The following is a 9,891-nucleotide window of genomic DNA, read 5'->3' as shown; positions in this document are numbered from 1 at the left end:
GTCTCAGAACTGTGCCCTCACCCCACCCACGTAGAGACCTCCACTTCCAGCTCGCTTTCAGCTCTTTTCTTTAATAAGGAGATGCTGTTTGTTACAAAAGAACAAATGGGCGGGAGACCAGAGTGGGGGGGGGGGGGGCACTGCCAAGCGGGGGGGGGGGGGGGGGGGGTGGCGGGCCGCTGTACACACGTCCTTCCCGTGAGGCAGGCTGGGAGTCCCGGTGGGCCACACGCTGCAGGAGCCTGGGCCTGCCGCCCTGGTCTGGGGGCTTCAGAAGCCGCAGCGCCAGTGTTGGGACGGGAGGGGTCGGGCGAGGACGCCCGGCTGCTCTGAGGGGTCGGGGTCCATCCCGCCCACACACACACCCCCCCCCAGTTTGTGGAGTGTGGGGGAGCTCGGCCAGCGCGCCCTCTCAGCAGGGCCCATGGAGGGGTCACCCCAGCTAGGGGCTGCTGGCGGGAGCGGCTGTCCTCTGGGTCCAACACGACGGCTCAGGGCCTGGGGCCAGCGGTTCCCCTCCCACCTCCCTTCCTCCCGAGGGGGCGGTGGGGTGGGGCTGGGTGCGGATGGGGGTCCCAACCCCCACCTCAGAGCAGCCACAGCTGCCCACTCCTGGGGTGTCCCTGCCCGACGGTCGGCGCTGAGTGCACCTGTTCTCCAGCCTGGGGTCCCCACCGCTGCCCCCTGCCACCCCCACCCCCTCAGTGTCACGGGAGCGGGACCCAACCACAGACCCAGCCTCCAACAGCTCCCATGCATCCTGGTCGTCTCCACGGGCCCCCACTGCCCACCCCGCCACCAACGTGGAGCAGGGCCGGGGGGACACCGCTGGGGCCCACCAGGATCCTGGGACACCTGTCTGTCCTCGGGACGCAGGGCGGGGGGCGGGGGGCGGGAGGCTGGCAGGCAAGCCCTTCACAGTATCCTGAGGGGAGCTGGTCAAAGGGACCGGGGGCTCCAACAGGGTGGCCCCGGAGACCCCCGTATGGCTTTTCAGTGGATCAGACGGCAGGGGAGGAGCAGGCCACAAAGGCCGCTCTGCCATGGACACGCACCAGCCGGTCGGGCCAGGCCCAGGCTGACTCCCCAGGCATGGGGAGCTGGGGGAGACGCAGACTTCACACGGCGCCGGGGAGCAGCTCGGGGCTGCGATGCGGAGCTGGGCTCTGGGCGCGGCCATGCGGCTGCTGGCGCGGAGCCGGGGCGTGCGAGGGCGGGGTGGCGCGGGCATGGGTGGCCACCCTCGTGTGCAGCTGAACACGCGGGGGCAGACGAGGCTGGCTTCTCAGGCTCCTGCTGTCATCTCCAGCTCACGGCGTCCTCTTCCCAGCACTGCAGCTCGGAAGCGGGTACAATCCCGGTGACCCAGCCCGGCCCCCAAGCCAGGGAGGCAGGAGTGGCCGAGGACGAGGCTGCCCAACAGCAGAGCGTGGCCACGGGTCCGTGGGCGCGGGGCTGTCCCGGCCAGCGCTAAGGGCGGGCTCACACGTTCAGTCACTGGTGGTTTGTCAAAAACTCACGTTTAACTTGGCACCTGGACCGCGGGGCTGAGGGCGGCCAGCATCAGGCCCGGGACCCCTCCGTGTCTGCCGTCACCAGGGCTCTGAGGTGGAGAGGGGGCCGCGGGGCGGGGACAGCCTCTCTGGGGGGGGGCCCCAAGAACTAACCCAGACCCCGCGGGACTGTGGGACAGGGGGGTCTCTTCCAACCCTGCTCACCACGTCCCCCCCACCCAGCCCACGGGGACCTGGCGCGCTCTGCTGCCACCCCAAGGCCACAGCAGCAGAAACTTGCGTGGTCTCTTGGGAGGAGGGGCTGAGGCTGTGCTGAGACCACCCCTGCCCCCAACCCCCACGCCCCTGGCCACAGTCAGAGGCCCTGCCCCAAGCCCCTGCTCAGCAGAGGGGAGGAAGGGGCCTCTCAGCCCCTCCGTGCAGGGCACCTCTGCTGCTTCCCTCCTGGCAACCTTCAGTCCACGGAGGGGGGACCCCAGGCCCGGGCACCCACAGGCCTGGGGCAGGACCCTCAGGCAGAGACAGGAGCACGCATGTGTCTCCCGCAGCCACAGGTCAGCAGACGTGTCTGCTCAGACGGCTCCTCTGGGCCCGGCCGACCTGGCAGGCCCCTGCAGCCCCCACCCCGCCCCTCAGCCAGCCCAGCGCTGTCATCCAGCCCCACGTCCAGGCTCAAGACCCCCAGAGCAGCAGAGGCGTCAGGATGGAGGCCAGTGCTGGCACAGGGAGGGGAGGGGTGAGGTCAGCCTGGGGTGGGGCCCTGAAACGGGGACCCTCGAGGAGCACCGAATCCCTCTGCTCTGTGGTTACCCGGTCCTGAAGGCAGGGCCGCCCCCTTCCCACCTGTGAGGAGGGGCTCCCAGGACGCAGGCCCTCGAGCACGGCCGAGCCCCCTCCCCACTGCGTCACGCGCAGCAGGGCCCCGGCGTCTTCCTCCGGCAAGAGCCTGCCCAAGACAGCCGTCCGTCCGGGTGTGGGGTGTGGGCTGACGGGAACAGCTCTGGGCGCTGGGGGGCCGCGAGGGGAGGAGGGAGCCAGCCGGGGGTGGCGGGGCTGATACTCCTGCCCAGGCTGCGGGTAGGGAAGGAACCTGCGTGCACACTGGACGCACGTATATATGGCTTTTTATCAACGCTGGGGTCAGGAGCTGAGCGGGGAGCCAGCATGGGGACCCCGGGGCAGGGACGGATGCCCTGGGGACCCAGAGAAGCCCCGGGGGACGACAGGAGGCCGGCCGGCCACTGCCCCCTGCTCACCTGGGCCCAAGGACAGGGCCTCCTCAGGAAGAACCCGGCTCTGCACAGACAGCGCGGCTCCACTGAGATTAAAAGAGGAAATGGGCGCGGGCAGGACGGAGACGCCGCTCAGCTCTCGGCCCCGACGGGGGCCAGCACCCACGCCTCCTGCCCAGAGACCAGGGCCCAGCAGGCCCGTCGTGGTCTCTCTGGGGAGGGGGTCTCCTGTGTCTTCACGGTTTGACATCTCCCGTCCACAAGGTGAGTTCGCAGGATGGACAGACCCCATGCAAGTCCGGCCACCAGCTCAGGTCCGTGCTGTCCCTGAAACCAGCCCGAGGGGCGGTGACTTCTGCACAATCCAGTCTCCACACCCGGCCTCCGAACCAGACACTCACACGTGTGGCTACCCGTCCAGGAGCCGGAGCGCAGGCCCTATCCGGAACCCAGCAGTGCCGCCATCTCGGAGCAGGGGGGGCGGGGGGGGGGGGGGGCACACGCTCACGAACAGGAGAGGCCGCACTGCCGGCGGGGAGCACCGCCTCGGGGTGAGCCTGGGGTGCAGCTTCGCAGGAGTGGGTCACAGGCATGCAGCGGGGACGGCTCCCGGGGCGGGCCGGGCAGGCCGCGCCACCTCTGGGGGCCCTCCTCCCACGGCCGTCGGAGGGGAGGGTCCTTATAAAAAGGGGGCGGGGGACACGACCACACAGACGGGCGGGGCGCCGCGCGGGGGCACAGCTGAGGTGTCCGTGGCTCTGGGTCTCGGCGGCGGCCCGGCCGCGGCGCTACTTGCTCTTGCCCAGCAGCGCGTCCACCTCCTCCTCGGGCTTGAGCGAGTGCCACTGCGCGATGGGCCGGCGGGGGTTGGCCAGCATGTCGGACCAGTGCCGCAGCTCCGTGCCTGTGGCGTTGCTGCCCACAAAGATCTTCCCGATGGCCTCGTTCTTGCCCAGCTTGTCATAGTCCAGCACGGTGACCACCACCTGCACCTTCTGCGGGAGGCGGGGAGGGAGGGAAGGTGGGCAGGAGCGCTGGCGCGGCGCCCCCCAGCTCCCACCTTCCGCCCAGACGGTCCCGCGTAGCCCGAGGGGCAGAGCCATCCTTGCAGAGTGACCGAGGCCGTGCGAGAGAGGCCTGCCGCCCGCACACGGGGCAGCTCGGGAAACGCCCGGACCCAGGCCCCAGGGTGGTGGCCGTCCGCTCGCCCGCCCGCGGGGGTCAGCGGTGAGCCCGGGCCCCGGGACCAGGCCCCCACCCTGACCTGAATCTGCTCAAAGGGGATCTCGAAGCTGAAGGACTCGTTGAAGTACGGGTTCAGCGTTTTCTTCTTCACCGTCGTCTTCTTCTTCTTGAGCCTCTTGCCGTTCTGCATCAGGTGAATCTTCACGTAGGGGTCTGCGGGGCGCAGCAGGCCGGCCCTGAGCCCACCCCGACCGCCAGCCCGGGGCCGGGTGGGCACAGGCGTTGCCCCCGTGACCCGCCGCAGCCTGGGGCTCGGTGAGGGGCTCGGGGCTGCTGGCGACATCTGTCCCGGGCAGGGGACCCCCCCCTCACCCATCCTCCGGCCCGGGTGGCGAGACACGCCTGCATGAAGCCGGCCTGTCCAGGGTGACTCGGGAGCCCCGAGCACCGGCCGAGGACAGGGTGGTCGCTCGGCCCTCCGGCCCAGCAGAGCCCGGCCCTCGCCCTGCAGCCCCCTCCTGGGAGCCGCCCCCTCCTGGGAGCCACCCCCTCCCCTGCAGCCTGAGGGCTCGGGCCACAGGTGGGTCTCGGGCGCCCCCGGTGGCGGCCAGCAGCCCTGCGCCCACCTGAGAGGCCGCCCACGTCCATCTTCTTCAGGTTCTTTGCCTCCAGGATGCAGACGGTGAGCTTCCCGGCGGTGGGCACGTAGCGCAGCGAGGCGCAGATGTCCCCCAGCTTCTCCGGCTGTCAGGAGAGCGGGTGCGGGTCATCTCAGCGGCCGCCAGCACGGCTGACCCCTTGGGGCCTCGGGCCAGGGGCAGCCCAGCCCCGCCTGCGGCAGGCAGACAATGGCGCTGCGGGCACCCTGGCCGGTGGCACCAGGAGGCTCTGGATGGACGTAGGGTTTGTGGGGTCCCGCCTGCAGCGTGCGCGGTGGTCTTCAGAGCCCCTGGCACCTCCCATCTGGTGTCAGTGCCAGGGGGCAGGGACCTCGAGACCAGAGAGGAGGACAGTGCGTCGCCGCCAGTGCGGTGGCGCGGAGCCGCAGCGTCTCAGAGGAGGCCTCCCCCGCGTCCTGGTCCGGGTGCGCCCCCGCACCCGGGGACTGGCGCTCCAAGGGCAGCTTCTAAACAGAGGCTTGGTACACGGCAGAGGCTTTGTACACAGCGGGGGCTCGTACGCGCTGAGTGTGTGAGCAGGTGCTGCAGCCGCAGCCGCTTCCGGGAAGACAAGCCCGGTGCTGAGAACCCGCCCAGACCGCGCGGGCCTTCCCTGCGGGCACACGAGGCCCCAGGTGGGTCGCTGGCGCTAAGCAGGCACAGGGCCTCGAGGGAAACAGGAGCGCCGTGTCCCCTGTGCCTGCGGCCTCGCCGGGCAGCTGACCCACGGGGGCCCGCCCCGCGCCGCCCTGCCCTCTTCTCACCGCCCCGCCCCGCCCCACCTCCTCCTCCTCCCCGCCCCGCCTCACCTCCTCCTCCTCCCCGCCCCGCCTCACCTCCTCCTCCTCCTCCCCACTCCGCCTCACCTCCTCCTTCTCCCCGCCCTGCAGGTCCCGCCATTCCTCGATGGGCTGCCCCAGGTCCACCGTGTTCATGGGCACCTTCACCTCGCCGATGATGTCGTGCTTGGAGAAGCGGTCAAAGTCGTAGATGGCCATCACCAGGGTCTTGCCCCCCAGCTCCTGATATGGCACCTGCAGGGCACAGGCGTGATGAAGGGGTCAAGGCAGCTCTGGGGCGTCCAGAGGCTGTGGACACCGCAGGGACTTGGGCTCTGGTCCCGGCCGAGCTGTTCCGGGCCTGGGTCACGGCCCGCCGCGCCTCCCGCCTGTCACCTTGAAGGTGAAGGTCTCGTTGAAGGCAGGGTTCAGCGTCTTCCGATGGACTTTGGTCTCATATTTCTTCTTCTTGTCTGGAAGGAGGAAGACCTTGACATAAGGGTCCGAGGTGCCGCCCATGTCCAGGGCGGGCAGTTCTGCAGCCTGCAGGACACCCACGGTGAGCTGTGAAGAGAGCGGGCGCCCGTCAGCCCCCCCGGGGGCGGGTGCCAGGCAGGACGCCGGTCTCCACGCTGCAGGGGACCGAGAGACCCTGGGCCGCGCTCGCCGGGAGGTGGTGACCCCCCCCCGCCCCCGCACCTGGTTGGCCTGGAAGTCGTAGTCCAGGGAGAACTGCAGCTTGCCCAGGTTCTCCGGCTCCTTCTCCTCCTCGCCCTCGCCCTCGCCCTCTGTCAGACCCGTCTCCGCGTCGTCGTCATCCTGGGGGGCTGCAAGAGTGGGGTGCGTCAGGGACAGAAGGGGGCCGCCCCCGTGCAGAGCCTGCCCCGGAGCTGGCAGGGCCCCGGTGCTCCCCATGCAGGCTGCCACCCCGGGCAACACGTACCAGGCGTGCGGGCCAGGCGTCCAGGCCGGGCGCGTCCACAGGGAGAGGAGAGGAGACGGTGGTGAGAAACCCCGCAGCTCAGACGAGCCCGCGAAGAGCCGGGGGCCGCTCTGCACCCGGGCCCCCACGCACACCCTGAGGCCTCCCACGCCCACACGGAGGCCTCCCGGGCCCCCATGTGCACCCTGAGGCCTCCCGGGCCCCCACGCCCACACTCTGAGGCCTCCCAGGCCCCCACGTGCACCCTGAGGCCTCCCGGGCCCCCACGCACACACCCTGAGGCCTCCAGGCTGAGCCCTCCTGCCGTCCTCCGCACTGACTCCTTCAGGAAGAAATGTCTCACACAACAAACACAGGGAAGTGGGGTGCCCAAGAGGAAACACAGGACACCTCCAAGCCCTTTCTGGGCTGGGCCCCCAGGAGACGGGCAGAGAGGAGCCCAGTCCTCTGAGTCCTGGCCGGCCTGCTGGCCCTGCCAGCGGGAACCCCAGGTCCCCCATCGCTCTGCGGGGCTTGCCCGGGACCAGCCCCGCTGGCAGAGCAGCTCAGCCCCGCCCACCTGGCCGCCCCGCCCACCTGGCCGCCCCGCCCACCTGGCCGCCCCGCCCACCTGGCCGCCCCGCCCACCTGGCCGCCCCGCCCACCTGGCCGCCCCGCCCACCTGGCCGCCCCGCCCACCTGGCCGCCCCGCCCACCTGGCCGCCCCGCCCACCTGGCCGCCCCGCCCACCTGGCCGCCCCGCCCACCTGGCCGCCCCGCCCACCTGGCCGCCCCGCCCACCTGGCCGCCCCGCCCACCTGGCCGCCCCGCCCACCTGGCCGCCCCGCCCACCTGGCCGCCCCGCCCACCTGGCCGCCCCGCATGTCCTTCATGCTCATGGCGCTCTTGGCGCCCTTGCTCTTCTCCTTCTTGTTCTTCCTCTTCTTGCAGCAGCACTTCTTGCAGACGCAGAAGCAGCAGGTGAGCAGCAGAAGGCCCGTGACCACGGCAATGGCGATCAGCGCCCAGGGGGGCACTGCCCGTGGGAAACAGGATCAGCGGTGCCCACCGGGCAGCCCACAAAACCCAGACGGGCAGAGCGTACCCTGTGCCCCTTCACCACCCCTGTGGGGCCCAGCCGGGCTCTGCTGAGATGTGACTGTGGCTCACACGGAGGATGGGACGGTCCTTGTGCAGACCTGGTGGGGGACGGGGGTGGGGACAGCCTTCGAGTGCAGTGCTGAGAGGCTGAGCTCCTTAGTGACCTGGGGGAGGGGGGCAGTGGGGCCAGCGCTCGGCTGCTCCCCCCAGATCTGGACTTTGGGTGTCTCCTCACCGTCTTCACCAGGAATCTATGAAGCAGTGAGTGGAAATCAGCCAGTCGTGTCCAACTGTGTGTGACCCCATGGACCATACAGTCCATGGAACTCTCCAGGCCGGAATACTGGAGTGGGTAGCCTTTCCCTTCTCCAGAAGATCTTCCCAACCCAGGGATCAAACCCAGGTCTCTTCCATCGCAGGCGGATTCTTTACCAACTGAGCTATCAGGGAAGCCCCGGTGGGGAGGGGATTATTTTCTAACAGAACTATTTCAAGTACAACTGGAAGACTTCATCTTTAGATTTCACCTTTTGAGTCTTCTAAGTTGTAAGAACATTCTGCCCAGGGAGGTGAGGGCACATAAACTCCCTGTTCCTTTCATTAGTGACAGACCCCTCTGCCGGCCCCACCACTCCCGGTCCTGAAGGGGATCGCCAAATAATCTAGCCTAGAGCCCAAATGTTAGGAGAGCCCGCAGCCGTCTGCCCGCCCAGCACACAGGGACACTCACGAGGCAGCTTGACTATCTCGTTGAAGAACCTCTCCTTGAGCATGGCAAACACGTCCTCCTTGCCCTCGCCTGCACCCCCGCTCTCTGTGGAGTTGTCCACCGGGCCGGCGGGCATGGCGGTGGTGGCGGGGGCCACCATGGGCTCCTGGTTCCTCTTGAAGATGCTCCTCATGGTGGCAGAGGGACAGCTGCGGGGGAAGGGGGCAGGGTGAGCACCCCAGAGGCCCGAGTGCAGACGGCTCTGCCCACAGGCTGCAGAAGGTTCTTCCAGAAGCTAAAGACTGTGGACAAAGGCCATATGTGACAGACCCACAGCAAACATCCTCGTGATGGTGAAAAACTGCAGCCTCACCGCTAAGATCGGGACCAAGACAATGGTGGCCACTCTTGCCATTGTCGCTCAGCAAGCAGAGGGCGTCCCAGCTGCAGCGGCTGGAGAAGAGCAAGAGATAAAAGGGGTCCGGATTGGAAAGGAAGCAGCAAAGCCGTCACTGCCCGACATGACGCTGCCCGGAAAGTCCTGACAGCGAGGCCAGAAACCCTCTAGAGCCAACATCGCACAAAAGGAATGCACAGAAGCCTCTGCCCCGATGCCCTGACAGCGAAAGAGTGGAGAAGTTAAGAGGAAACTCCACTTACCATTGCATCAGAAAGAATAAAATACCTAGAGTAACCTACGTGCAGAGGCAAAGGACCTGCGCTCAGAAGACCGTAAGCACGGATGACAGAAAGCAAGACGGCATGAACAGACGGAGAGATGCATCGTGTTCCTGGGAGAAGCGATACTGTCGAAGTGACTGTACTACCCAGAGGAAGCTACAGACTCAGTTCAGTGCAGCCCTGTCAAATCACCAATAGCTTTTTCCACAGAATTAGAACAGAAAATTTACAATTTTGGAACTTACAGAAACACAAAAGACCCCGAACTCCCAAGGCAATCTTGAGAAAGAAAAATGTAGCTGGAGGAATCAGGCTCCTTGAATTCAGACTAAACTACAAGACTACAGTCATCAAAACAGTATGGTGCTGGCACAAAAAACAGAAATACAGATCAATGGAACAGGGCAGAAACTCCAGAGATCAACCGACTCCCCTAGAGCACCTTATCTTTGACAAAGGAGGCTGGCCAGAATATACACTGGTGTAAAGTCAGTCTTCAATAAGTGGTGCTGGGAAAACGGGACACTTCCTAACACCGTAACACAAAGTAAACTCAAGATGGCTTAAAGACCTAAATGTAAGGCCAGACAACCATGAAGCTCTTCGAGGAAAACATAGACGTAAGTTTGACATAAACTGCAGCAAGATCTTTTTTGCCCATTTTCTAGAGTAGTAAGAATAAAAACAAAACAAATAGGAAAGGGAGTGCGTCAAGGCTGTATATTGTCACCTGCTTGTTTAACTTACATGCAGAGTACATCCTGAGAAACGCTGGGCTGGAAGAAGCACAAGCTGGAATCAAGATCGCCGGGAGAAATATCAATAACCTCAGATATGCAGATGACACCACCCTTATGGCAGAAAGTGAAGAGCGACTAAAAAGCCTCTTGATGAAAGTGAAAGAGGAGAGTGAAAAAGTTGGCTTAAAGCTCAACATTCAGAAAATGAAGATCATGGCATCTGGTCCCATCACTTCATGGGAAATAGATGGGGAAACAGTGGAAACAGGGTCAGACTTTATTTTGGGGGGCTCCAAAATCACTGCAGATGGTGACTGCAGCCATGAAATTAAAAGACGCTTACTCCTTGGAAGAAAAGTTATGACCAAC

General features: G+C 66.0%; 1 protein-coding gene across 1 annotated transcript; it reads right to left on the bottom strand.

The window, feature by feature from the left end:
• Positions 1 to 3,534: 3,534 nt before the first annotated feature.
• SYT2 (synaptotagmin 2) lies at positions 3,535 to 8,294 on the bottom strand. The gene is made up of 8 exons (XM_052653527.1): positions 8,123 to 8,294; positions 7,161 to 7,327; positions 6,069 to 6,188; positions 5,766 to 5,933; positions 5,457 to 5,624; positions 4,558 to 4,675; positions 4,011 to 4,144; positions 3,535 to 3,741 (listed from the first exon to the last, which is right to left on the bottom strand). The coding sequence occupies exons 1-8, from the start codon at positions 8,292 to 8,294 to the stop codon at positions 3,535 to 3,537; spliced, it is 1,254 nt and encodes a 417-aa protein (XP_052509487.1).
• Between the last annotated feature and the right edge of the window lie 1,597 nt (positions 8,295 to 9,891).

This window comes from Budorcas taxicolor, chromosome 16, assembly GCF_023091745.1.
Source record: "Budorcas taxicolor isolate Tak-1 chromosome 16, Takin1.1, whole genome shotgun sequence".
NCBI classification, from domain to species: domain Eukaryota; kingdom Metazoa; phylum Chordata; class Mammalia; order Artiodactyla; family Bovidae; genus Budorcas; species Budorcas taxicolor.
This window is presented reverse-complemented; position numbering and strand designations above follow the sequence as displayed.

What these genes read in the sequence shown, in the direction of transcription:
- SYT2 (XM_052653527.1), bottom strand. Translation starts at nt 8,294, where the DNA reads ATGAGGAGCATCTTCAAGAGGAACCAGGAGCCCATGGTGGCCCCCGCC. An exon ending in AGGGCGGGGAGAAGGAGGAG is followed by an intron (nt 4,676 to 5,456) that starts GTGAGGCGGAGT and finishes CTCTCCTGACAG; the next exon opens with CCGGAGAAGCTGGGGGACAT. An exon ending in GGACGTGGGCGGCCTCTCAG is followed by an intron (nt 4,145 to 4,557) that starts GTGGGCGCAGGG and finishes TGCGCCCCGCAG; the next exon opens with ACCCCTACGTGAAGATTCAC.